We start from the raw sequence: 25,355 nt of genomic DNA, 5'->3' as shown, positions 1-25,355 counted from the left end.
GCCCTGCCCAGGGTCAAGATGCCACCCCGGCACCAGGAACCAGCGGCAGGACCCTGCCACCACCCCCTAACACCATTGGTGACCCTGCGCCACCTCCCAGAGTGACGCCCCGACGCGTCCCTCCCTGTTTAAGGGCTGGAGCCAGGCGGGAGGGAGATGCCACCCTAATTACATCCCTCCCCATTATCCTCGGCAGGTGCTCGCTGAGTCACGGCCGCGCAGGTGCCGTACCCTGGGCGGGTCAGGCGTCCCGGAGCGCTGCCCCGGTGTCCCCACGAGGGGTGGCCACGCCACGCCAGCTGCCCCGTGCCCACCTCTGCTGAAGGTTTAGGGGGCTTTTCTCCCTACAGCTCGCCCCAAGGGGGGCAAACCCCAGTCCCACTCCTCACCTCACCCTCGTGCTCTACTCCAGGCCTTTTTGTGCCTCCCTGCCCCCCACACCAAGTTGTGTCCCCCCTGCTCCCTCCCTTAACCCTTCCTCTATCCTCTCCCTCCTGGACCTCCATCTCCCTCCCTAAATCTCTCCGTTCCTCACGCTTACCTTCAGTCATCCCTCTCCATTCCCGCTGCCCCCGCAGCCTCCCCTCCCGGCACCCCCTTGCCGCGGGCCACTGGCCCCCCCGGTTCACGTCCCCTTTAAGCCTCCCCAGGCTGGAATGCGAGAGGAGCATTTCAGCGCCCTGTGAGGTCAGATAAAGACACTATATTTATCTGGCGGTAACCTGAGCCCTGAATTTCTGCGGTGGTGTTTTTACGTGGCCCCACAGCCCTCGGGCTCGGCCGCCTCCGGCCACTGCGCTGCCTCCCAGGGCGGAGGGGCTGAGACCGGGGTGTCCTGTCCCCTGCAAAGGGCTCGGCTGCTGCCCATCTCCACATCGCCCATCGCCGGTGCCAGGGGGAAGCTCCCCAAGGAGGCAGGATCAGCCCCGAGGGCATCACCAAATGCCTGGCTGGTCGCCCCTCGCCGTGCTCTGAGCAGCCATCGGCCACCCGCGGCACATGCAGGTGAGTGCAGGGGGTGCCGTGGGGACACCGCCCCGGGGAGGGGGACACGGAGACAGAGAAAACTGCCCCCCTCTTCCTTCAGCTGGATAAAACCAGGGGGAGAGGTTTCTCTCCAAGGAGCGGGTTCAGAGTTCACACACAAAATCCCGGCTTTGAGCTGCCCTCCCCGGCACCTGCCTTGTCCCCCGGCGTGGGCAGAGCCGCCTGCCCGGGGGTTCCCTTCTTTTTTGCCACCCACAGACCTCAAAGCAGTAACTCATGCCCTGGGTTTTACGTCAGGGTCCCCCGTGGGTTTGGGGTTTTGCTGCCTGGGGGGTGGCCCCGGAGCAGTGAGCAGCAGGTTCTGCAGCAGGGTGGGGATGTGGCAGCAGCGCGGAGCGAGGCCAGGGCGATGACTCCCGGCCATGTGGTGTGAGCTTGGAGGGTTCTCAGGCCCAGGGCTGGCAGGGGAAGGGCCCTGGCCAGGCTGGTCCGGGCTGGATGAGTCACCTTGGGCAGGGCCTGTCACTTTGGGGGGTGGGAGTGGTGGGGGGCAGCGCTGGAGCCGGGCTGTGACAGAGGCACTGGGGTCCCCATCTGTCGACAAGGATGACTCCTGTCCCTTACAGGCAGCAAACATTTCGTGGCACATTCCCCCCAGGGCTGCTCGTGGTCACCCTTCCTAGAGGGAAATGGGTACCTGGAGGAATTCTGTGCCTTGTTCCCCTTGGGGAATTGGCAGGAGGCTGTCCCACCCTGCTGGCACTCTCAGCTGGACACAGAGCCCCTCAGCCCCAAACCATTTGTACTCTGGAGCGTGTGAAGTGCCTCACACAGGGTCCCCTCTCTGCATCCACCACTGCGGAGTGCTGGGAGCTCCCACGTAACCTCCAGGCTGGGACATTGTGTCTCAGGGGACAGGGGACACAGCTCCGAGCCTGCGTAAGCGAGAAGCAGCTGTGCTGTGACACCTTGGATGGAGCCAGCGCTATGTAAGCTGAGCTGAGCCTGCTCTGGGGCTCCGTGGCCACTGAGGGGGACAGCTGCCACCGGGCACGGGCAGGACAGAGGGGACACCTGCCATTGGGCACGGGCAGGACAGCAGCTGGGGACAGAGCAGGGGCTCTGCTTCTCTGCCTCAGCAAGTCTCCTTGCTTTGAGCTCAGCTTCCCATTGGGAAAGCTGCTGGAGCTGGAAGCCAGGGCAGGACTCCCCAGCACCCTGAGCAGCCCCACGGTGTCCCACTCCCATGTCCTGGCGCTGCTCCTGCCTGGCCACATGACTGCGGACCGGACATTCCTGTGCCTCAGCTTCCCCTGACACCCCGGGAGGATGATGAGGGTGCAGAAGGCCTGACTCAGCCGTGCCGGCCCCAGGGCTTTGCCAGGCAGCAGGAAAGCTCAGCACAATGACGGGCAGGGAGGGGCCAGGCAGCCCAGGAAGCGCTGGGAGGAACCGGGGTTTTCTCACACCCCCTCAGCTCCTCTGGCTCCTGGCACGCTCCGCTCTCCCGCCGTCCTGGGGTCCGCTTGGATGTGACATGGGGACTTGGAAGCACAGGCAAGCCTGGCAGATGTGACACTCCTCCATGGTAAGGCCTCTCTTCCCAAGAAATGGGGTAGCTCATGTGTCTGGGGCCAGTGCCCACTCCCAACCCTGCATCCCTTCATCGGCTCCTCCGCATCCCCAGGGCAGGTGCTGCCCTGTGGAGACCTGTCCTGCTGCCAGGAGCACCTGCTGCCCTCCTGTTCCCAAACTGCTGCTCTCCTGGTGCTGCTGGTGCCAGAGGAGCTGCAGTGGGAGAGCGTGGGCACCTGGCAGGGGACGATGGCGTGGGGCTGTCCTGGCACTGTCCCAAGCCCAGATCATCTCTGCTGGCGAGGAGGATGGCAAGCAGGGGCAGTCCCTGTGCCAGGCTGCTCCGTGCCCCAGCAGGGCAGACAGCCAGGCATGTGCTCTCTGGAAGCCCAGGGGCTCCGTCACTCTCATCCTGGCACTCCAGTGCCAGTCCCTTGGCTGGGGTCCCACTCCCTCTGAGCGAAATTCCCCGCTGTCCGTGTCAAATCCTGACTGGCAGAGCCACTCTCCTGATGAGGGCGGCCGCAGCCAGGCTGGGCAGAGCCGGGTGTTTCGTGGAGCCCTTGCCTGGGAGCAGATTATTCACCCTTCAGCCTCCGTCCCCAAACAGGTCCGTGCGCTCCACCTCGCTGCTGCTTGTAAATAGTTCCCTCTCGGCTGTGGGACGGCTGTTCCCTGGGCAATAGCAACAGCGCCGCGATGCAGCCGGCTGGCTGCAAAGGCAGCTGCCAGCCAGGAGCCCACGGGGCTGGCTGCTGTCTCTCACCACCCTCTCCTAAAAGCATTCCCGGGGCATTTCCTCACTGAGCCTCCGGGGCTCTGAGCAGGAGGCTGGGTCCCCGCGGGGCCAGGCGGGGAGTGCCGCCGCGGCGGCTCCTCTTGCCGGGGTGCAGTGCCTGGCCCGTTCCCAAACCCGGGTGCCCCTTCGGTGCTGCCGGGGCCGTGCAAGGGACGGGCCGGGCACAGGCTCCGGCACCTCCTGGCTTGGAGCCGGGCCAGAGCCCTCCCCGGCTGGGCTGGGAAAAGCCTTTGAATCAGGGTCATCTCCCGGGTGACTGGAGACTCTCGGAGCCACATGAGCCACTGTCCTGCCAGGGAAGGGACACCAGTCACCCCGGGAGCTGAGCACCAGCAACGCCAGGGCAGAGGAGCTCGGCTGGGGTCCTGCCTGCCCCAGTGCCACCCACAGCCCCAGGACAGGTAGGGATCCAGCCATCAGCCTGGCAGCGTGGGTACTGAGGGCAAACTCTCCTCCAGCTCCAGACAGCCCGTGTTGGGGGCTGTTGGCTGCCGCACTGCCCTGTCCCTGCTCCGGGCTGGCTCTGTGTGTGCTCTGGGGACCTCTGTCGCTGTACCCTGTATGCTCCTCTCCTGCCCTGTGCGGGTGCCACGGGGCAGAAGCCACCAGCTCCCCGTGGGGACCGAGTGCTGGCTCTGGCTGGCTGGCAGGGGCACAGCTGCCACCTCACCAGGAGGACTCTCGGCTTGAATTACCGATGGGGGCTCACGGGCCACAGCCACGGCAGGGAGACAGGAAAGCTGCCCAGATCCTGACCTCGCCTCAGTTTCCCTCTCGCTGAAATGCCAGCCCCCACCAAGCCCCAGCGCTCACTGTGAGTAACCAGGGGAAGGTGCCGGGCTGGCTGGATCGGTCCATCCCACCTGCCTGTCTCAGCCAGAGCTGGGCCTAAGCCCTGTGACCAGGCCACTGCCTCCCACCTGGAGGAGGCACTGGGGACATCTCTCCAGCCCCAGGAGTGGGACAGCCACTGGATGGTGTGGCAGGGATGTCAGGGCTGGGGCAGAGGTGACTGCTGCAGTTCCTTGGTGTATATGGGGATGTTGGGTGCTTCTGGCTGTGCCCTTCTGCGATATGAGGTCCCTGGGGGCACGGGGGTGGCAGTGCCAGCTGGGTCCTGCTGTCCCAGGCTCTCCAGGAAGGCTGGCAGGTGGCAGGAGCCATGGCAACACTGTGGCCAACAGCCCCTGGATCCCCTCTGTCACCTTCCTGCCTCTCCCAGGGGGTCTCCAGGGGAGGCAGGAGCTGCTGGGTGGGAGCTGCTGGGTGCCCTGCTGTGCTGACCAGGGCCTGTGGAAGCTGATCCCTGGGCTCTTCCCTTGCAGTCGATGCCTCCAGGACAGCCTGCTGAACCCCAGACTCCAGCATGTCCCAGCTCTCCTCCACCCTGAAGCGGTACGTGGACTCCTCCCGCTACGCCGAGACCACCTACAGCAAAGTGCCCAGCGGCTACAGCTCCTACAGCTCCTATGGCTCCACGCTGTCCACGACCTACGCAGACAGTGACAAAATCGGCTTCAAAGCCAGCTACCTGCCCTCCCCCCGCTACCACCATGCTGGGGGGCTGTCCCCCACCAGCGGCTATGACAGCAGCCGGCTGTACCCCGACCCCAGCATCCGCCTGAGCCCCTTGTACCTCCGCACGCAGCCACGGCCGCCCGGCGCCGGGCTCAGCGGGGGTGCCTGCTACACCTTCAGCGGGACCCCCGGCAGCCCCACGGGCTACCTGCCCTCCACAGCGCCCCTCAGCCGCCACAAATCCATCAGCCACTCGGACCTGGCGCAGGAGTTCTCGGGGTTGCACACCTCAGACAGCGCCTACCTGCCCGCAGCCGGCGCGCTGAGCGCCCGCACCCGGCCAGAGCTCGGCAACCTGCAGGGTCTGTACCAGGCTGCCACGCACTCCGACTATGTCCGTGGCTACCTGGAGAGCTACGGGAGGAAAAGCCACCACAGCAGCCTCTCCACCGACCACCTCAGCTCCTCTCAGGCCACCCTGCCGCCTTCGGGCACCCGCTGTGCCAGCCAGCCCTGCGAGGGGAGCGATGACCACTGCGATGTGTCCGCCCAGGACCCCATGGTACGCGGAGCTGGCTGGGGGCGGGGGGACAGAGCTGTGCTGGGGGGGATGTGGGCCGTGCTTGTGGTGAGCCGAGGAGCCCGAGGCACCCGTGCTCTGCCTGGGAACGTGGGTGTGCTGCTCCGAGCCTCAGTTTCTGTGTGTGACCCTCCGAGATGCCCTTGCTGGCGCAGCAGTCCTGGCTGGAGCTGCTGAGGCAGCCGTGTGCGGGCAGGCGGGTGTCCTCTGAGGGGCTGCGCTCGCAGGGGACACTCCCCAAGGAGGAAGGATCAGCCTGTGCCCAGGATTGTGCCCGCTGCACTTTCTGCATGCATGTGACAGCAGGTGATGGCTCTGGCCCCATGTGGGGCTGACGGGGATTTCCTGCCGCCTCATCCCAGATAGGGAAGGTGACATGACCAGGCTGGGCACTCATCCTGCTGGCACAGCTGGTTTGTCTGGTGCTGGCTCTGCCACAGTGACTCGGTGCCCAGCGATGCCAGTTCCCTGGCACCATCCACTGCTGCCAGTTTGGGGCCCTGTGCCCCAGCCTGCATGGCAGCAGCGGGTTCCCTGTGGCAGTGCTGCTCTGGGCACTGTTGGCAGGTCCTCGGTGCCCCAGGCCCCCGTCAGTGCTGCGGCATCCCCAGAGCCCCGGCCCGGGCCGGGAGCAGGCGCCGCACACGCAGCCCGTGCAGGGGAGCAGCCTGGTAATTTTCCACTCAGGTTTCCTTCCAAGATCTGGCCAGGCTCTGCCTGCATTGTCTCCCGCTGTCTTTCCAGTGACCCTCCATTCACCCATGGTCTGACCTGCCCTTTGCTTGCCTGCGTCTCTGTCCCACCACCATCAGCCGAACCGGGAGGAAAAGTCCTGTCCTGCTCGCAAGAAAGCAGGAAAGAATCCCCCAGCAATCTTTCCCTTTGCAGCCAGTGCCCCCACATCCCTCCCTGTGCCCCTTCCCCCACAGAACCACCTTCAGCAGTGCCCTGCCGTGGTGTGGGACCTGCTGTGCCCACCTGCCTCATCCCTGGCCCCCAGTCCTGGGGGGAGGGAGCGGGCTGGGGAGTCAGGAGAGTGCAGGATCGGTGCTGTGGAAGGGAATTCCTGCCTCCATCTCCCACACCAGGCCCTGCTGGGGGGGCACCAAGGGGGGATCCAGCAGCTGCTACAGCCACTGGCTCTCACAAAAGCCCACACTGCCACTGCCAGGGCAGGCTGCCCACCCCATGTGCCCACACACTGCTGTGATGGGGTGCCAGCCTGATCCCATGGGATGCCCACAGGGCAGCAGGGGCTGTGCAAGTCCCAAACCACAGCCCTGTGCTCTGTACATGAACACAGCCAGGGCTGGTGGGTGGCAAAGGTGGCACAGGGCGCTGGGACAGACACCCATGCCAGGACAGGCAGGCTCAGTGTCACTGCCTTAGGTTTCCTTGCTTTGATGGGCACACCTGCTATTTTCCACTGCTGTGGTTTTTTCCCTCCCTTTCCCAAGCCGGGAAGCAAATGTCCCGATCGTAAACCAGACTTGGGTGCCTGCGGCCGTGCCAGGTGCCGGAAACAAGCGCAGGCTGCAGCCCCGGAGCTGCCATCGGTTCTGCCCCGTTGCCCAGCCCCGAGGGCAGTGTCAGCAGCACCCGCTCCCGACGCAGCCAGGGGACGGTGGGGCTGGCCCCGCGCCTCCTCCCATCCCTTTTTCCACCGCCGCCTCCTGCCTCTGCGCCACAGAAACCGCCCCCCAGAGGGGTTTGCAGCCAGGAGTGGGGGTGTCTACGTATGACCCTACCCTCACTGTCACTTCGAGCCTCAGTTTACCACCCTGTGGGCAAAGGGAGGTGTGTGCAGGTGCGGTTTCAGCAAGGGGCTGTGCCTGCGGAGCTACAGGGCCGCGCTGGCTCCCGGGAAGGGCAGTCTGGTAGGGGGCAGGACTGGAGCTGTGCCGCCCCATTAACCACCCCGGGTGTACATAGGGTCAGAAGGCCAGGGCCACCCACAAAACCGCCGGCAGCTCTCCACAGTCCCATCCTGAGCAGCTGACGTCCCTGGCCCGCAGCCAGTGCTGGCCCTGCCTGCCACCGCGGTGCCAACCGGGCCTGTGGCAACCTCTGCCCGCGGCAGAAGGTCACCGCTGCAGAGGGGCCAGCCGAGGGCAGGGATCTGGCTCTGGGTGATGCCGTCCCACCGGGTCTCCCCTTCTCTCTCCCACTCCAGCCTCAGAGCCCGCGTGCCGCTCTCTGGCTGGCGGGGAATTTGGTCCTTGGCCTGGGGCGGTCCATGCCACCAGGGCACGAGGTTCAACACGGGATGTGGCTGAACCACCCTCTTGCCATGGAAGAACCGGCTCGGCCGGCACGGTTCATCCCCACGGGGAGAGCTGCCCCAGCTCCCTGCACAGCGTTCGGGGCAGGCTGTGCACCGGGGCCATCCTGCCCCTGCCGTACCCACCCGCGCTGCCGGGCAGGGTGGCAGGAGCCCTGGATTTCAGGGAGCTGTGCCACAGCCCGGAAGCCCAGCCTGGGCACAGCAGGGCACCCACACAGGCTGCAGGAGGGCAGTGGGGCGTGTGCCCCGGCGTGCACAGCGTGTCCCCGTGTGTGTACACCGTACACAGCGTGGGGTGTGTACATGTACACACGTGTGAGCACACGCAGGCCCCGGTTACGACAGGCCTCCGGTTGTGATGCAAAAGAGCCCTGGCCCTGCAGATGAATAACACTGCAAGATGCCTCCTCAGATATTTTTGCTGGTGCCAAAAATAGTCTCCCTCCCTTCCTCCCTCCCCCCCGTCCCCAGCCAGCCCCTCCGCTGGCTGTGCCGAGCTCCGCCGTGGACAGGGGAGGCTGCATCAGCAGCCATTGGGATTCAGCAGCCCCCGCCGCTGGATGGGGGTGCTTTGGGGGCTCCAGGGGAGGAAAGCAGGCTCTGGTCGGAGCCCTCTCGATGAGGCTGGAGGCTGTGGCTCTGTCAGAGCAGCCCAGCCGCACTCCCTTACCCTGGTTGCCCATGGAAATTTCCCTGAGCAGGCAGAGAGACACCTGGGCACGCACAGCAGGCGCAGGGCTCCGGCGCTCGTCCTGCCGCGGTCAGAGGGGTGAAGCAGCGGGAGACGCAGGACTAGGACGCAGGACACCCGGGCTCCCTGCCAGGCTCCGCATCTGCCCTTGCTGCAGGAGAGGAGCTGGAATCCTGCCCGTGCCGTGCCTCAGTTTCCTGAGGGGAGGCACCAGGTGGGGTCTTTGCTCCACATAGGAATTGCGGGGAGTTTTTCCCCAGAGCAAGGCACTGAAATATCCTCTGAGCTCAGTGCTAATGCATCCCCCAAAGAGGGGGGTTCCCCCAAAATGTCACTGCCCGGGTGCCTGGCATTGGCACTGCAGGGACGGCACATGACCGGGAGCCTCACAACCCTGTCTGGCAGCCCACAGCCCCTCTCTGGGTACAGACACCCTCTGCACCCACATGCTGTGGGACCGTCCCACTTTTCCCAAGGCAATTTTGGCGAGTAACCCCCAGCTGGGGAGCCCCGCTCCCTGCCCAGTGCCTGCCCGGAGCACAGAATGCCCGGGGCCGGACAACCGGTGCCACCAGCCCTGGGCACGCCGAGCTGGGAGCACGGGGGAGCACTGGGGGGGCAGGCGCTCCTCCGGCTGCCTCCTCGCCCCAATTCCCCATTGCCCCCGCGGTGCGCGCACGGTGCCGGTGTTGGGGTACGGGAGCGCGGGGAGCCCCGCTGAGAGAGATGCCGAGGGGGCACCGCGGGTCCCGCAGCCCCCTCGGAGCCGGGGCGGTGTGGCCGCCCCGTTCCGGAGCGTGTCCCCGGGGCAGAGCCGCCCCTCGCGGGCCCCCCTGGCTCCCGGCGCGCTGTACCACGCGGTGCGCGGGGGCTGGCCGTCACCGAGCCGTCACCGAGCCGTCACCGAGCCCGGCTGCCGCCTCTCCACCCATTTGATGTCAGAGCCGCTCAGGTGCCGTCAGCCCCGCAGCCGGCACCGGCTCCGGCCCCGCACGCCCAGCACGGGGGGCTCCGCACCTGACCCCGCGCCCCCGGCTGCAGCCGGCCCCGGGCGAGGGCAGCCCGGCCGGTGTCCCCTGGAGCCCCGCTGCCCGCGGCTGCTCCCCGCCGTCCTGCGGTGCCCGCCGGGGCCATCATGAGGGACTCCTACACGGTGACGCTGCCCGAGGAGCCCCCCGCGCTCCCCGACCTTCACAAGGACCTGCGGCCCCGCACCTCCATGCCAGGGTCCCTGCTGGTCTCCACCTTCGTCGGGCTCGTCCTCAACAAGACCAAGGTACGAGATGCCCGCAGCCGCCGGCCCCCGGCTTGGGGGCAGAGAAGGGGGCACCCCCTGCCCACCCTGGGGAGCGTGGGATGCCCTGTGCCATCCCCCGTGCCCGAGGATGTGATGCCTGGGGTGGGTGTCCTCCCGGCTGCCCGTGGGGACAGCGTGTCCCGGTGTCCCACAGGATGGCAGGGGGCAGGTGAACTGCACGTGTCAGGACACCTGGGTTCCTCTCCCAGCCCTGCCCTTGCGGTGACCTTGGCCAGGTCCCCGTGTCCCACCGCAAGGAAGGGTCTGCTGGCCACGCTGAGCCCCTTGGCAGCGTCACCGGAGTGAACTTGGCTCTCCCCAGAGCCACAGTGCTGGGGCAGATCTCTCCTGCAGGGATGGCAGAGCAAGGGGCAAAGAGGGCAGGGTCTGGTCACTTATGTAAGTCTGGCTGCTCCAGCTCTCCTGCTCCCCAACAGGCACTTGCCACGCGGACCTGGATGGGGCAGGACAGTCCGGATCGTGTCCCTTGTCCCCATCGCCTGTCCCTTGTCCCCATCCTGCAGTGCAGCCTCGGGGAGTCCCTAGCCGCGCCGCGTGAGCCAGCTCTCCTTCACCGCCTCTGAGCATGTCGTGTCCTAGATAAAGCCCTGTACGGGAGAGGGGGATTAGCTGGAGTTGAGTCACCCAGGGGAGGGAAATCCAGGGGGGGAAGTAACACCTCGGTGCACACAGGGCTTGTGCCACACTAGGGGAGCACCTGACACCCCGTCCTCAGCTCCAGCCCTCCCCAGGGGTTGTTCCAGGCTCTGGGAGGGCAGCCTAGGACCTGGCTGTGGGGGAATGCAGGATCTGTGGGGAGGTTTGCACCCACATGGGCAGGACTGTCCGGTCCCTCCTGCACACGGCGGGAGCTGCCCAACCAGGGCAACTGGATGAGCAGTGTCCTGCTGGGGATGGCTGGGGCACACTGGGGCACTCCCAGGGGTTGCTGCTCACCCCTGGCACTGTGACCTTCCCTGGGATAGGTGTGGGGATATGAGCAAGGCCTTGGGGTTCAGATCCTCCAAGGGATGGATGTAAGGTGTTGGGACACAGACCCACCTCTCCTGCTGCCATCTGCTCGGGGACCAGAGCCAGGCCAGCTCCTCCAGCCGTGGTGTGGCACTGACCTGTCACATCCTGCTGGCACCCTGTGCCCATCCAAGCCTGTCTGCACCCAGGAAGAAGCCAGGGAGTTGCCTGGCACTTTTGGACAGTCACCCCCCGGCACTGACAGCCACAGGCAGCCACATCTGGGGACGCCCCTGTGCTCTGGGCACTGCAGGGGCACCCGATGGCACAGAGGGCACCCGGTCAGTCTGGCAGAGCCGCACGTGCCCACGCAGGGCAGCCGGGTCCCCACTGGTGCCGGTCCCTGCGGCGGTGGGTGATGCCTGTGCCGTCGCTAAGGAGCACGTGTAACTGGATCTGGGTTATTTTGGGCTGCTGTCAGGGCTGGGTGCTCAGCACCTCCCACACACACACCAGCTGCTGCTATTTCGGAGCTGCTGGGCCCCCTCCCCTCCTCTCGCCTCCTCTCCTCCTCCTCAAGCCTGGGGTGGGCAGCTAGGGTGTTTGCCTAAGGATCCTTAAATCCTGGGCATCTGGGGGAGCACAATCAGCAGGCTGACCCTGCAAGCCCTGTCAGACCCAACCCTGCTTCAGGGAGGTTCATCCTGCTGCTCCCCTGTGCAGGGAGTGTCCCCCATCTGCCCCCTGTCCTGCATGCTGGGAGAGGGGTGGTGGCACCCCTAAACCCCTCTGTGCTCTCGGTCTCTCCAGCAAAGAGTAGTGATGCCTCCTGGCCCCAGCGCCCAGCTGCCCATGCCCATCTTTGCTTTTCCCAGCTCAGGGAGCACCTGGATCACCTGGAATTGCCACCCCATGGCACAGGTGCAGCACAGCCAGGGCAGCGAGCGGCTGGGAAGGCACCACCGGGCACACAGCCCTGTTCCCCTGTTCGCTCGCTGCCGCAGGGCTGGGCTTGCACTTTCCCAGGTGGACTTTATCCTGCAAAACAGCTGTGCCAAAGTCTGGGCTGCGCTTGTGCAGGGTGTCCTGGAGGGGATGGACACCTGGCATGGACCAGATGGGCAGTGACAGGGCACTGTGCTCCTCCTGCAGCGTGGGGCAGGCACAGGGCACTGCCACCCCCCAGCACCCCCAGGGGAGGCAGCCCAGGCTGCCGGCCTCACCTACAATCCAGGGCATGGGGCAAAAGTGCTGCCAGGCAGAGAGAACTTTGAGCCCTGTGCATTGTCCTGGGCCAGCAGGACGGGGCAGGCCGGCCGTGGTTTGTCACCAGGCCCTTGCCCAGAGAGCTGCTCGGTGCTGGCTCTGCCCATGATGTCACAGCGGGATGGGGCCTCTGCTTGCCCCTGAGGGTCTGCTCCACCGGCAGGTCTGTGGCACCATGGCCTCGCTGGGCTGCCCACAGGCATGGCCAGCCCACCGTCCCAGCCCTGTTCCCTCTCTCTGCAGAGCTCCAAGGCCGTGCAGGGGCTGACCGGCCTGCGGAACCTCGGCAACACGGTGAGTGTGTCCCCAGGCCTCTGGCTCACAGCGGGCACATCTGTGGGGCAGGGGGAGCCCTGTCCCTTCACCTGGCCCCCAACACCCACACCCTCACCCTGGCAGCTCCCTGCACCCCGCTCCCCACGGTGCTGCCTGAGGAGGAGCTTCCCCTGCTCCCCACGGCTTCGTCCCCATCCTCTGCCTGCCCGCCCCAGGTGTCCCCCTGCCACGGCCTGCCTCCCTCTGCTTCCCGTTGCCATGGTTTTCTCTTCTGCCTCCCCCAGTGCTTCATGAACTCCATCCTGCAGTGCCTGAGCAACACCAAGGAGCTGCGGGATTACTGCCTGCAGAACCAGTACCTGCGGGACCTCAACAACAACAGCCGCATGCGCACGGCGCTCATGACAGGTAATGGCCGGCCCCGGGCCTGGCGGCTGCGGGGCCTTCCCTGCAGCAGCTCCCGCAGCACATCCCTGCCACATATCCCTGAGATACCCCACGTCCTGCGGGACCCCCACCCAGAGCTCGGAGCTCCTCTCTGGGCTGCCCAGCCAGGGGAGGATCAGGCCCTGAGACCCCAGAGCGCAGCCCTGAGCTGTCCCCTTGGGCCGCCTCCCCTGCTGAGCTGCCTCCCTGCCTGCAGAGTTTGCAAAGCTGATTCAGCTGCTCTGGACCTCGTCCCCCAACGAGAGCGTGAGCCCCTCGGACTTCAAGACGCAGATCCAGAGATACGCCCCACGCTTTGTCGGATACAAGTAAGGGGGGGGTGTAGGGTGGTGGGGGGAGCTGAGCCCCCTGCAGCCCCTCACTGGCCGTGCTCCGTGTCTTGCAGCCAGCAGGATGCTCAGGAGTTCCTGCGGTTCCTCCTGGACGGGCTGCACAGCGAGGTGAACCGTGTGCTGGTGCGGCCCCGAGCCAGCACCGACACCCTGGATCACCTCCCGTAAGTGCTGGCACTGCACAAGCCCTGCAAGAGTTCACTGCCCACAAGGCCAGCCCAGGGACGGTGACCACATGGGTCCCTCTGGGCTCGGTGGCAGTGCTGGCATCCCCGAGGCCATGCTCAGTGCCCTGCTGTGTCTCCATCCTTGCAGTGACGACGAGAAGAGCCGGCAGATGTGGAGGAGGTACCAGGAGAGGGAGGACAGCCGCATCAGCGGTGAGCAGGGCCGGGGGAAGGAGGGCAGGCCTGGGCTGGGAGCAAGGCTGGGAACCAGGGGTCTCACCCTGCTCTGTCCCACCCCACCAGACCTCTTCGTGGGGCAGCTGAAGAGTTCTCTGACCTGCAGCGAGTGCGGCTACTGCTCCACAGCCTTCGACCCCTTCTGGGACCTGTCCCTGCCCATCCCCAAGGTGAGGGAGCCCCAGTGATCCCTGTCCCCCTGTCCCACGCTCCCTGTCCCCCTGTCCCATGCTCCCTGTCCCTGACCCTCACTGCACTCCCACAGAAAGGCTACGGGGAGGTGACGCTCATGGATTGCCTCCGGCTCTTCACCAAAGAGGACGTGCTGGATGGGGACGAGAAACCGGTACGGGGCAGGGGGGCTCCTTGGGGCAGGCTGGGCCCCTTGCCCTCCGCGCCTGTGTTGCCAGGACTGTGGGCTCAGTGCCCCTCACCCTCCTGCTTGTGCTGTTTGCCTCCCACAGACGTGTTGTCGCTGCAAAGCCAGGACGAGGTGCACAAAAAAATTCAGCATCCAGAAGTTCCCCAAGATCCTGGTGCTTCGTATCCTTCGGGCAGAGGGATGAGGACAGGGGGTGCTGGGGGGGGAGGCAGATGTGTTATTGCAGGCTCCCCTTTGTCCCTTGCCTCCTTGACGGGACCCTCCAGACCTGAAGCGCTTCTCCGAGGCCAGGATACGAAGCAGCAAACTCACCACCTTCGTCAACTTCCCACTGAAGGACCTGGACCTCCGGGAATTTGCCTCGCAGAGCTGCAGTGAGTCCCAGCCCTGAGCTCCTGATGACTCCTGGTCTCCTCGTGTCCCCGGGTGGTGGGGGGCAGAGGCGTGAGGGGTGGGAGGCACGGAATCCAGGGTGCTGGAGCTGCTGGTGTGGTGAGGGGCTCTGTGCTGGCACTTTGGGGGGCAGCAGGGCTGAGCAGCACCCCTGCTCCCCACAGACCACGCTGTTTACAACCTCTACGCCGTCTCCAACCACTCGGGCACCACCATGGGGGGACACTACACAGCCTACTGCAAGAGCCCCGTGTCCAGCGAGTGGCACAGCTTCAACGACTCCCGGTGAGCGTGGGGTGGGACAGGCGAGCAGGGACCCCCTGCTCTGGGCATCCCGTCCCCACTGCTCACAGCTCTCCTCCTCCCCTCCCCGCAGCGTCACCCCGATGTCCTCGAGCCACGTGCGCAGCAGCGATGCCTACCTGCTCTTCTACGAGCTGGCCAGCCCGTCCTCCCGCATGTAGCCAGCCCTGCTTCCCTGGGGACCCCCTGTGCCATCCCTCAGAGCTGGCTCCGCCAGGATTCGGGCATTCGGCCTCCCCAGAGCAAGAGGGAGGCGAAGAGGAGACACCCCCGAGGTGGCTGCAGAGGGAGGCTGAGGACAGCCAGGAGCAGAGCCCGGGCAAGGATATCCCAGCTCCAAACTGAGGAGGGCAGCTCGTGTCAGGACAGGGCTCAGGCAGCTCAGGCGCCTTCTGGTTGCTGGCATTTGGTTCTTACCTCGGGGTTTTAGTTTCTTTTTTTTCCTTTCTCTTTTTTTTTTTTTTTTTTTTTTTTTGGTGTGTAATAAAAATCCTGAGCAAGGGACTCTACAGGAATGGGGCCACCTGTCCCATTGACTCAACCAGGACCTCTGCTCCCCTGAGACAGCACCCAGGAGAGCCTCACACATCCCTCCTGGCCTCTTGCCACTCCTGTATCTGCTTGGCCGTCCCAGAGGATTCGTGAACTGCTCCCGATCTCCTCCCGGCACTTCCAAACTTCCTGGCAAAGGACTGCAGCCCTCCAGTGGCCTCCGTCCCATCTCAGGCAGCACATCCCCAGCAGCTGCCCCACACACACTCCTCAAAGCAGCCCGAGCCCAGGCCCAGACTCACGGACCGGAGGGAGGAAAACCTTTTGTGGAATTTATATGTATTTATAGTGGACTTCGTTTCACCTGGAGCCCCCCGCCACTTCCTGCCTCTCCAGGGACTTGTGCCGGGAGCTGCTCCGGGGTGGTTTTTACCTGCCTCCTCATACGACGGTGCCTTAAACCATTTAGGGGAGCGGGGGCCGTGGGGGTGCACAGGAACCTGTGCGGAAGAGGGAGGGGAGGACAGCGGCTTGCCGGGACCATCTGCAAACGGGGCTTTTTTCTCCCTGTGATCAGGAGCCCCCCTGGGTGCCCGGGGACCCGCCCTGCTGCTCTGTCCTCCAGCTAGCAAATGCCAGTGGCCTTTTTAGCCTTTAATTTATTCTCCTCCCCGTCCTGCCTTGCCTGAGGTGCAGCGGGAGGAGACACGGGCACCATCCCAGCCCTCGGGGCAGCTCCATCCAACCCACACCCGGCCGGCTTTGCCGTCGCTGCCCTGCGGGCACGGGCTTAGCGCTGGCACCAGCATCCTGCCCAGCCTGGGGTATCGCAGCGGGGTTCGGGGGGGAGCAGGATGGGAAAGGGGGGCTGCCCGCGCCGGGAGCTGGGCTGGGGCAGCGATGCTGCTTGGCAGGTGGCTTGTTTACTGTGTAAGCAAGACGGGTGGGAAGTGTCTCATACATGGGAGACTCGTGCAGGAATAAATTTGAGCTTGAACAGGGCGTTGGGTGCGCGTGTTTTGTCTCTGCGTGGTCTGGCAGAGGGTGGGGAGCTGCCACCGGTGGAGACCCAGGAGCATCCACGGACCAGGAGCACCCAGGGCTGGCCTGGAGCGAGGGAGATGTGGGTGCAGGTGCCAGAAGGAGCCTTTCCAGCCCCACGGAGTTCCCTGGTGCCCACACTCTTCCCTCAAAACCGCTGAACAATGGCCCCTTTCTCCCCTGCTTAGGGACGGAGACGGGCATTAAGGGGCAGCGGGAATGCAGGTGGCAGGGCCCAGGCGAGGGAAGGAGGGACACGCTCAGCCCGGGGTCCCCAGCACAGCCCCTTCAGTGCTGCTCTGAGCGGTGAGGAGCCTGGAGGCAGCTGGAAAACCAAGGTCCCTTGTGGGGACCCCACCACAGCAGGGTCCCTTTGGGATGGGCTCGCAGCGGGATGGGCTCGAGCACTCATTCCCCTTTAAGACGCTGGTTCTCCGTGCCAGAGCCTGACCTCGGCATCCTCAGCTGAGCTGGATTAACGGGGCGAGGGGGAAGGGGCCTGCAGAGGGGACTGGGGCTGCTGCGTCCCGGGGCCCCCGCACTCCCGGCACGGCGGGCATGGCCCTCGGGTGGGCTCCGGCGCTGGGCTGGCACGTGTAGAGCTGGCACTGCCACCACCCCCGCCCCGGAGCCCCCCGGGGCTCATGGGGGCAGCTGGGGAGGAGGGGGCGGTGGGGCTGGGGGGCACAGGGCACTGGGCAGGATTTTAGCCAGGCTGCGCCGGGAACCGCCCGCTGCCATGAAAGACTTCACCGAAATCACGCTTTGCCCCGAGGCTCTGGACCGAAGCAAGGTAGGGCTGGGGCTGTGGGTGCTGCTGATGGTCCCCACCCACGGGCCCCCAGGGTGCCACCCGCGCTCTCTGTCCCACAGACCGAGTTCTGCAATCCCGTTTTTGAGGGCGAGGAGCCCCGGGCGGCACCGAGCGCGGAGAACCCTCCAGACAAGGATGGGACCGGCCCCGCACCACGCCGGGACCGCCTCGGTACCAGCCCGGGGGTTTGTACACACACCCCTGGCCGTGGGGCTGCCGTGGGGCTGGGGACGGGGTGCTGGGCTCTGGGGCTGCCTGGGGACGCGTTAGCACCGCGGGGACGAGCGGTGGGGACGCATCCGGCCAGGGCTGAGCCAGCCGCGCAGGGAGGTGGGGGGATGGCTCAGTAGCACCCCGGCTCTGCCCGCTGTCCTCGCCTCCAGGCCAGCAGCTCTGGGGACAGGTGGGCTGGAGGTACCGCGCCGACTGCAAGTTCACCTGGCTCTGCGTGGCTCTGATGAGCACCATCCTGCTCTTCCTCATCTCCCTCCTGCTCGGCATCGTCATCCACCGTGAGTGCCGAGCCGGGAGGTGGCTGTGACCGGGGTGGGGGACACAGAACCGGCTCAGAGGGGGAGAGGGGCACCCAGGGGACACCCCGGGGTCTGCCCGCTGTGGGGAGAAAATGACCCCACGCATAGGAGCAAGGTGGATTTCCACGTTCCTGGGATGCGGCAGGATCACTGCCCCTGGGAGAGCTGCACACCTCTGGGTAGCGTGGGAGCACAGGGCTGGGTGGGCTTCCTAAGCCCCTTCCCTGCACCGCAGCCGTCCCTCCCCGCTGGGGCTGAGCAGTCCCTGCTCTTCCCTGGGCACAGAACTGACGTCCCCACACCCACCCGGCGCCCCGGCCACAGCCCTGCCCGCCCGTGGCACTGCCACCACCACCACAGCACCCCCCCGAAGGGACCCTCCGGCCCCCGGAACAGCTGCCAGCCCAACCGAGAGCTGGCTGCCCACGGCCCGCGCAGCAGTACCGGGTAAGTCGCGCGTGGGGCGGTGTTTTGGGATGGGGGTGCCCCGCTCCAGCTCATGCCCATACCCGTTGCCTCGTTCAGCCTGCGGAGGGACCCTGCGGGGCCCGGAGGGCTCCTTCAGCTCCCCCAACTACCCCGGCCCCTACCCCCCCAACGCCCTCTGCGTCTGGCGCATCGAGGTGGGCGCTGGGCTCGCCATCCAGCTGCGGATGGAGACGTTCAGCGTGGAGGGCACCGCCTCCTGCCTCTTCGACCGCCTGGAGCTCTACGAAGAGCCGGGCTCTGGCGGCACAGCCCCTGCCCCAGCTCGGGGGGCCCCGACCAGGTAGGGCCCCTCACACCTGGGGAGCGCGGAGGTGCAGCGGGGCGGGGCAGCGAGCGGTGCCAGCCCTCGCTGTGCCCCCAGGTTTTGTGGCAACGTGCCCCCTCCGACCTTCAACTCCAACTCCGACCGCCTGCGGGTCACCTTCGTCTCCGACAGCAGCGTGGGCGCCCAGGGCTTCAGCGCCCGCTACCGCGCCGTGACCCCGGCCGAGAGTGAGTTCCCCGCCCCAGGGCACTGCCGGGGTCCCTCAGTGCCGGCAGGCCGTGGGGAGAGCCCGCGGGGAGGGGAGGGTGCCCGGTGGAACCCCCCCAGCATACTGGGTGTCTGGCTGCGTGCAGAGAGCTGCGCCTGGGACGAGCACTTGTGTGACCAGGGGCTGTGCCTCCAGCCGGGCTTTGTGTGCGACGGCTTCCACGACTGCACGGACAAGAGCGACGAGGCCAACTGCAGCCTGAAGCACAGAGGTGGGCGGGACAGACCCCACCTCCAGCCCCCAGCCCCCGCGGCACCGGGCGGGGAGTGGGGAGGTGGAGGGAGGAGAGAGGGGCAGGGGTAAAGCTCTGTGTGTGTGTGTGTGTGTGTCCCTCCAGAGTGTGGGGGGCCGCTGACCGCCTTGGAGGGACACTTGTCCACCCCAAACCACCCCCAGCCGTACCCGCACCAGCAGGTGAGAGAAGGGGTGCTGTGCGAGCACGGTGAGGGCGAGGGGGGTAGGGAGGAAGGCAACCTCCCCCCGGGGAGAGCTGGGGGGTGCCCCTGCCCAGCTTCACGGGTGTCGCCGGCTGCCCCCCCGCCCCGCAGCTGTGCCTCTGGCAGATCTCGGTGCCCCTGGGCCACGTCATCGACCTGCACTTCCACAACTTCAGCCTGGAGTCGCACGGGGACTGCAGCTTCGACTTCGTGGAGGTGCACGACAGCGCGGGCACGGGGGCTGCCAGCCTCATGGGCAGGTACAGGCATCCCCGACACCCCCAGCCCTGCTGCGCCACCCTGGGGACACCGATGTCATGGCTCAGCTGGGGAAACTGAGGCACGGGGCTGGCTGGTGGGGAGGAGCCGCCAGAAGGCAGGGTTTGGGGAGGTGCTGGTCAGCCCCCTGACCCCATCCCTCGTCCCATGACTTCGGCAGGTTCTGTGGCCACCAGCTGCCACCCACCCTGACCTCCTCACGGCATGTCATGACCGTCCTCTTCGTGGCAGACGAGGGAGTAGCAGATGATGGGTTCTTTGCCACCTACCATGCCCGCAATGCCACAGAGAGTAGGTAGCCAAGGGGGGGGCACAGGCTGCCCAGGGGGGCTGTGCTACCGCCGTCCTTGGGGGGCTACAAGGCAAGGCTGGATAAAAACCTGGGAAAAACAGCTCTTGTTCCACAGCTGACGCTGCTTGGAGCAAGAGGTTGGGCCACGGGCCCCCGGGGTCCCTTCTCACCTGATTTACCCTATAACCCAATAGCCATGGGGTGTGACCTGGAAGGGCTCACCTGCACACAGGCGTGATCCATGACCTGAGGCCTGCCCCCAAATAACCCAGGGAATTTGGGATCTCCCCAAGCTGGACCTGCCAAATCCCCTAGCCAGTGACCAAGAAGAGCAGACAGGGGTGGTCAGCAGGCTGACTGCCAGCCATGCCCTGCCCTCTCACCTCCCAGAGACCTGCAGCCCCACGGAGTTTTCCTGTGGGAATGGCGAGTGCCAGGCGCTGGAGTCCGTGTGTGACGGCTGGCACGACTGCCCCGACGGCACTGACGAGCTCAACTGCACCGGGGTGTCCTACCCGGCCTTCGGTGAGTGCCACCCCTGGGTGCCCCACCCAGCACCCGGCCCCCCCTGAGCCGGTCCCGGTGGGCAGCACTGTCGCTGGCACAGGTGAATCCCCTCTCCCTGTGGCAGGGTCTGTCTGCGAGCCCGTGGAAGTGGAGATGTGCCTGGGGCTGGGTTACAACGCCACCTCCTTCCCCAACATCTGGCTGGCCATCCCAGACCAGGAGGGAGCCGCCGAGGTGCTGCAGGACTACCAGGTGAGCTGCCCGGGGCTGCCCTCGGGGCTGCCCTCGCCACACCCCACCGGGCTCACGCCGCTCTGTCCCCACTGTCCCGCAGACGCTGATGGAGCTGGCGTGTTACCAGCACCTCCGCCTGCTCATCTGCAGCCTCTTCGTGCCCAAGTGCACCCCGGACGGCGGGGTGCTGCAGCCCTGCCGGGCCGTGTGCCTGGCGGCCGAGCTGCGCTGCCAGCAGTCCCTCGGCCTCCTCGGCATCCTCTGGCCCATCAACTGCAACATCCTGCCCGACTCCAACGACCCCGTAGAGTGCTTCCAGCCCTGAGCCGGCAAGAGGAGAGGAGCAGGGGCTGAAGCCACCCTCCCCACCCCAAATGTCCCTCCCGTGCTCTTCCTGTTGTAAATACCCAGCTGCTGGGGTGGCCCCTCACCTGCGCCGGGTCAGCCCCACTGCCCAGTGCTTGGCTCGGTGCCTGGATGCCACGGGCTTGCCCACAGCTCCAAATCCCGAGAGAGCAGGTGACATATCCCACAGGGAAAGGCTCGTGCCGGAGGGGCTGTGCTGGGGGCACCAGGGAAAGGGCGAATGCTCCCCAAATGGAGCAAGGCTGGGCAGAGGTGAGCCAGGCTTGCAGGCACAAGAGCCCAGGGCTGCCCGTGTCCCACAGCCCCAGAGCCAGCAGAATAAACAGTGTGAGCAGCTGACAAACCCAGTGGAGCAGGTGACTCATCTGGGGGGAGGGAACTGTGTGTGGATGCTGCCAGATCCTAGGGGAAACTGAGGCATGGGCCAAGGGAGGGAAGCCAGGGATGGGGTGGGGGATCTGAGCAGGGATGGAGGGGCACAGGGGAGAGCTGGCTGTGCCCTCACAGGGCTGGAGGCTTGCAGGGTCCCAGGGAGATGGATGGGTCTCAGAGGGGGTCCAGTTGGTGACCTCATGGTGCGGGGAAGGGACCCACCTGCCCCACCAAGAGCTGTGGCCCTGCTGGCTGTGCTGGCTGGAGGCCACCCTGGTGGCCACAGGCCTGGCAACACCCGTGGCCACAAACCAGTGTCCAGCTGGCCAAAAACAACAGTCCCTTCACACCTTGGGAGAGAGGAGACAGGCAGTTCCCTGCCAGCACCCAGCCTGGCCCCGGGCATCCAGGTCAGAGAGGATCAGCCAGCAATGTCACCTGCTCCACTGCAGGCACAGGGAGGAGAGAGCCAGCAGTGCCACCGTGCTTCCCGCTGCCCTGAGCGTGTGGGGAAGTCCCCAGCCTGGCTGGGGTCACTGAGAGCAAGACCCACTGATGCCAGCACGGCTCTGCCCCTGTACCCAGAACAGCACTGCCACTCCCACCCAGCTCTGGGGCTTTGAGCCCACCCAGCTCCTTCGCTCCCTGCACGTCCCAGCTGCTGCCGGGCATGGGGACATCCCCAGCCACAGGCCCGCCCTGCTGGCCAGCGTGTCACTGTGTCCCTTGGACGCACCCAGCGCTGGAACAAGTTAAAGGCGAGCTGGAAGTGCCTCGAAAGCTTCACCACGTGCTCCGCACTCCCTGGGGCCAGCCCTGCCTCCTGGCACGGGCACAGCGCTGCTCTGCCTGCGCTTCCACCTGCCCTGCACGCTCAGCCCAACGTGCTGGGACTGCCCAGATGGATCCTGCGGCTTCCCCTGGATGCTCCCAGGGCTGGCACTGCCAGGCTGGCGGTGCTCTGCCATCCCCTTTGCCTCAGCTCCGCTGCCAGTCAGGGCACCCGCACAGCCTGAGAGCTCCCTCTTCTTTCTGCCACTCCATCTCTCTCTGCCTTGCTGGATTTCCCTCCCTCAGCTTTTATCTTGTTTCCTTTCCCTCTGCTGCCTGTTTTCCCTGTTTTCCTGCCCTCCATCCTGCTGCCCACGTGCCCAGCCGTGCCCAGCCGTGCCCAGCCGTGCCCAGCTGAGGTGGTTCACAGCCTGTGCCTCCTCTCCCTCAGCCAGGCTGTTTGCAGAGCTCTCCCTTCCCCCTGCTTACAGCACTTCCGACATCATGGGATTATTTTTCTTTTTCCCCTTGTCTTGTAGCTTTTGGCTCCCAAGGCCCTTGATTTCCTTTGGAGTTTGGGAGGAGAGACGTGGGGAGGAGGGGGGGTGGAGAGGCTGCCTCTCTTAGGGCCTTCGTCAGAGCAAAGTGGCCAGGAAGAGCCTCAGCCCTTCCACAGCGGCGAGCAGCGAGGTCCCGGGACAGGAACCGCGGGATCACAGTGAGTGGGGATAACCAGCCGGGGGCAGCTGGGACTCCCTGCCTTCCTGGCTCCGGCGCCTGGGCGGAGGAGAGACGCTTTTCTCCTCCTTTTCCTCTTTGTTGCCGTCGTGGAGAGGGAAGAGAGCAGCTTTTCTGGGTCAAGGCCACGGGGAGGGGGCCAGCGCTGGCCCTGGGGCTCAGCCCTCGTTGCGCTGCTGTGAGAAGGGCTGAGGGCAGCCCGGGCAGGGGGGTGGTCCCGGCGGAGGGGTGGTCCGGCACGGCCGGGGATGCTGCAGCCGCGGGCAGCCGTGCCCCGGGGAGCCGGCCGGGGCTGGAGCGGAGCCGCCGGCAGCCGGGATGCTGCCAAGGGCAGGGCCACGGCACAGCCCCGCGTTCCCCGAGCTGCCGCCCCACCACGCACCCCCCAGAGGCAACAACCCCACCCCAGGCACGCTCACAGCTCAGCAGCTGACAGCCCTAAATCCCCCTGCCCGTTCCCCCATCGCTGGGCACGATAGGGCAGTGCCCACCCCAAAGAGCCCCCAGCCACAAACAAAGCCACTGGCACAGTCCCTGGCCCTACAGCCTCACCCCACACACATCCGGAGCTGTCCCGGGGGCTGCAGGGTGGTGCGATGGCACCCGGGCCACGGGGATGCTGTGGCAGGTGCAGACAGCACTGGGGCCTCGCTGAGGGGAGCAGCCCAAATTGTAAAGGGAAGAGAAGAGGGGAATGTCCCCTGCTGACCCCCTGGCACTCCCTGCCAAGCACTCCCAACCCTCTTCACTGCGGTCCCCAGAGCTGTGATCCTTCTCTGCCCCCTTCCAGCCCCTCCAGGACAAGATGAAGCAGCTCTTCCTCCTCTTCCTCCTCGGGCTCATCACCAGGTCCTTGCAGATTGAAGACAACAAGATCCCTGGGCTGTGCTCAGGGCAGCCAGGCATCCCGGGGACCCCAGGCTTGCACGGGGGCCAGGGTTTGCCAGGCAGAGACGGACGAGATGGCCGGGATGGGGCCACGGGGATGCCAGGGGAGAAGGGCGAGATGGGCCCTCCTGGTAAGCAAGGAGAGATCCCAGCTGGGGAGGGGGATCTGCCATTCCCTGCCCATGGGGAACGCCCTCGTGCCAGGGGGGGGAGTCCTGCATGCTGGCACAGATTGCCAAACTGAGAGTGGGTCCTGCAGAAGTGCCCCTCCCATGCCACCACCACCCCTCTGGCCCTGCCTGTGGTGCCCCTGTGTTCCTGTAAAGGGCAGCAGCTCCCTGTCACTGGCAGAGTTGCATTTGCCCCCATCCCTGATGCCACCCCTCTCTTCTAGCCCTGCTTTAGGAGAGATCACCAGGAATAGGGTTTCATCATCCCTGCGATGGCTCCTGAGCTGGGCTTTCTCCCAGCCTTTGAAGTTTTCTCCAACGATTTGTTGATGCTGAGCTAAATTACCTCGTGCACCCAGCCCTCCCCATTTGTGTTGCTTCCCCATGCAATGCCCTGGCAGGGAATCCCTGGTGGGACTGGGATTGGGCAGGAGGGGTGGAGGAGCTGTGTCGGCGACTTAGAGGTAACCCTGTCCCCTCCTGCCTGCCCCAGGAGTGCCCGGTCCCCGCGGGGAGATGGGCAGCCCCGGTGTGGACGGGCTGCACGGTGAGAAGGGGGCTCAGGGTGAGTGTGCCGTGGCCCCTCGCTCGGCCTTCAGCGCCAAGCGCTCCGAGTCCCGCAGCCCTCCCCTGGCTGACCAGCCTATCCTCTTCGACGTGGTGCTCATCAACGAGCAGGGCCACTACGACCCCACCACGGGCAAGTTCACCTGCGAGGTGCCCGGCCTGTACTACTTCGCCGTGCACGCCACCGTGTACCGCACCAGCCTGCAGTTCGACATCATGAAGAACGGCCACTCCATCGCCTCCTTCTTCCAGTACTACGGCAACTGGCCCAAGCCCACCTCGCTCTCGGGGGGCACCCTGGTCCGCCTGGAGCCCGAGGACGAGGTGTGGGTGCAGGTGGGCGTGGGGGACTACATCGGCTTCTACGCCAGCGTCAAGACGGACAGCACCTTCACCGGCTTCCTCGTCTACTCCTACTGGCAGAACTCCGCCGTGTTCGCCTGAGCTCGCCCTCGGCTGCGGGTGGGGCCGGGCATGTGCCCCTTCCCAGCCACCAGCGTGGTGGGAGCCGGGGCACCGGGACCCCCGCCCTGCTCAGGGCGGAGAAACGTCCCCCGTGCCGTGGGAGCAACCCTGGAGCAGCGCTGCTGAGCAGCTCGCTGTTCTTTCGCACCACGGTGCGCGCTCCCCGCTGCTGCCCGGGGCAGGGCAAGCCGGGCTGCGGGGCCAGGAGCCCGAACCGCGGGTCCTGCCCCATCCCTCCCCTCAATAAAGGGCTGCTCAGCCACGCGTGTGCCGCCTGCCTGTGCCCCCGTGGGACCCTCGGCGGTGCGGGAGCCCCGAGGGCTGCGGGGGCTGCGCAGCCCTGCCGGGGAGGACACCGGCCCGGGGCCACCGCGTCGGGATGTGCCCGCAGGACCAGCGGGAGCCGCTAGATGGTGGCATTGGCGTCCTTGGGCCACGAGCGCAGCTCTGCGACAGCCCCCGGCACCTCCCCAAGGCTCGGGAGCGAGGAGCGCGGCGGGAGCACCCTCGGGGTTCCCCCGAGGACCGACTCTCGCTGGATGGGAGGGTCCCGATGCTGTCAGGGCCACCCCGCGGGGAGCGGATTGCCCGGGGCGAGCAGAGCCACGAGTCCCGGGGGTGGCCCGTCCGTCCCCGAACGGGGCTTGCGGAGCCCCCCCGTGCCCGCCCCCCGCCCCAGTGTGAACGCCGTGACCCGCCGCTGGGAAAGGTCTCTATTTTTAGCGGGGGAATGAAGAGCTTCCTCATTCCTTGCCCAAAATAGGTCCCTGCGGAGACCAGCCGGGGAGGGGGCTCTTGGCCAGTGGCCGAACCCCCTTAAAGGGCTTGGGACGCAGCCCTGCCCGGCCGTAGGGTGCCAGC

General features: G+C 66.2%; 3 protein-coding genes across 5 annotated transcripts; all 3 read left to right on the top strand.

Annotated features, from left to right (window-relative positions):
• Nucleotides 1–2,111: 2,111 nt before the first annotated feature.
• On the top strand, nt 2,112–14,765 carry USP2 (ubiquitin specific peptidase 2). Of its 2 annotated transcripts, XM_039564874.1 has the most exons (13): nt 2,112–2,575; nt 4,687–5,441; nt 12,213–12,263; nt 12,530–12,653; nt 12,889–13,000; nt 13,078–13,188; nt 13,340–13,404; nt 13,495–13,598; nt 13,694–13,774; nt 13,893–13,971; nt 14,077–14,184; nt 14,368–14,488; nt 14,580–14,765. In XM_039564874.1, exons 2-13 carry the CDS (start codon nt 4,728–4,730, stop codon nt 14,665–14,667), a joined length of 1,758 nt encoding a protein of 585 aa, XP_039420808.1. In that variant the 5' UTR covers nt 2,112–2,575; nt 4,687–4,727; the 3' UTR covers nt 14,668–14,765. The 2 variants fall into 2 exon arrangements, with proteins under 2 accessions (XP_039420808.1, XP_039420809.1); XM_039564875.1 differs by lacking the exons at nt 2,112–2,575; nt 4,687–5,441 and adding an exon at nt 5,504–9,710.
• A 1,792-nt stretch (nt 14,766–16,557) lies between these two features.
• LOC120411251 (membrane frizzled-related protein) lies at nt 16,558–20,866 on the top strand. Its single transcript, XM_039565038.1, has 13 exons — nt 16,558–16,832; nt 16,913–17,024; nt 17,237–17,365; nt 17,672–17,833; nt 17,912–18,155; nt 18,237–18,367; nt 18,494–18,619; nt 18,746–18,822; nt 18,957–19,105; nt 19,285–19,415; nt 19,807–19,941; nt 20,048–20,175; nt 20,258–20,866. Exons 1-13 carry the CDS (start codon nt 16,779–16,781, stop codon nt 20,480–20,482), a joined length of 1,803 nt encoding a protein of 600 aa, XP_039420972.1. The 5' UTR covers nt 16,558–16,778; the 3' UTR covers nt 20,483–20,866.
• A 1,389-nt stretch (nt 20,867–22,255) lies between these two features.
• On the top strand, nt 22,256–24,756 carry C1QTNF5 (C1q and TNF related 5). Of its 2 annotated transcripts, none has more exons than XM_039565040.1 (3): nt 22,256–22,384; nt 23,195–23,423; nt 23,956–24,756. In XM_039565040.1, the coding sequence occupies exons 2-3, from the start codon at nt 23,210–23,212 to the stop codon at nt 24,471–24,473; spliced, it is 732 nt and encodes a 243-aa protein (XP_039420974.1). In that variant the 5' UTR covers nt 22,256–22,384; nt 23,195–23,209; the 3' UTR covers nt 24,474–24,756. The 2 variants fall into 2 exon arrangements, with proteins under 2 accessions (XP_039420974.1, XP_039420973.1); XM_039565039.1 differs by lacking the exon at nt 22,256–22,384 and adding an exon at nt 22,433–22,582.
• Nucleotides 24,757–25,355: the final 599 nt, after the last annotated feature.

This window comes from Corvus cornix, chromosome 24 (assembly GCF_000738735.6).
Source record: "Corvus cornix cornix isolate S_Up_H32 chromosome 24, ASM73873v5, whole genome shotgun sequence".
Lineage (NCBI taxonomy): Eukaryota > Metazoa > Chordata > Aves > Passeriformes > Corvidae > Corvus > Corvus cornix.
Note: the sequence above shows the minus strand (reverse complement) of the source record. Positions and strands in the feature narration are given on the sequence as shown.

Coding starts and splice junctions, on each gene's coding strand:
- USP2 (XM_039564874.1), top strand. CDS start 4,728: ATGTCCCAGCTCTCCTCCACCCTGAAGCGGTACGTGGACTCCTCCCGC. Junction 13,775..13,892: donor TGGATGGGGACGAGAAACCG/GTACGGGGCAGG, acceptor TGCCTCCCACAG/ACGTGTTGTCGCTGCAAAGC. Junction 14,185..14,367: donor ATTTGCCTCGCAGAGCTGCA/GTGAGTCCCAGC, acceptor TGCTCCCCACAG/ACCACGCTGTTTACAACCTC.
- LOC120411251 (XM_039565038.1), top strand. CDS start 16,779: ATGAAAGACTTCACCGAAATCACGCTTTGCCCCGAGGCTCTGGACCGA. Junction 17,834..17,911: donor GGCCCGCGCAGCAGTACCGG/GTAAGTCGCGCG, acceptor TGCCTCGTTCAG/CCTGCGGAGGGACCCTGCGG. Junction 18,156..18,236: donor GCTCGGGGGGCCCCGACCAG/GTAGGGCCCCTC, acceptor CTGTGCCCCCAG/GTTTTGTGGCAACGTGCCCC.
- C1QTNF5 (XM_039565040.1), top strand. CDS start 23,210: ATGAAGCAGCTCTTCCTCCTCTTCCTCCTCGGGCTCATCACCAGGTCC. Junction 23,424..23,955: donor GGGCGAGATGGGCCCTCCTG/GTAAGCAAGGAG, acceptor TGCCTGCCCCAG/GAGTGCCCGGTCCCCGCGGG.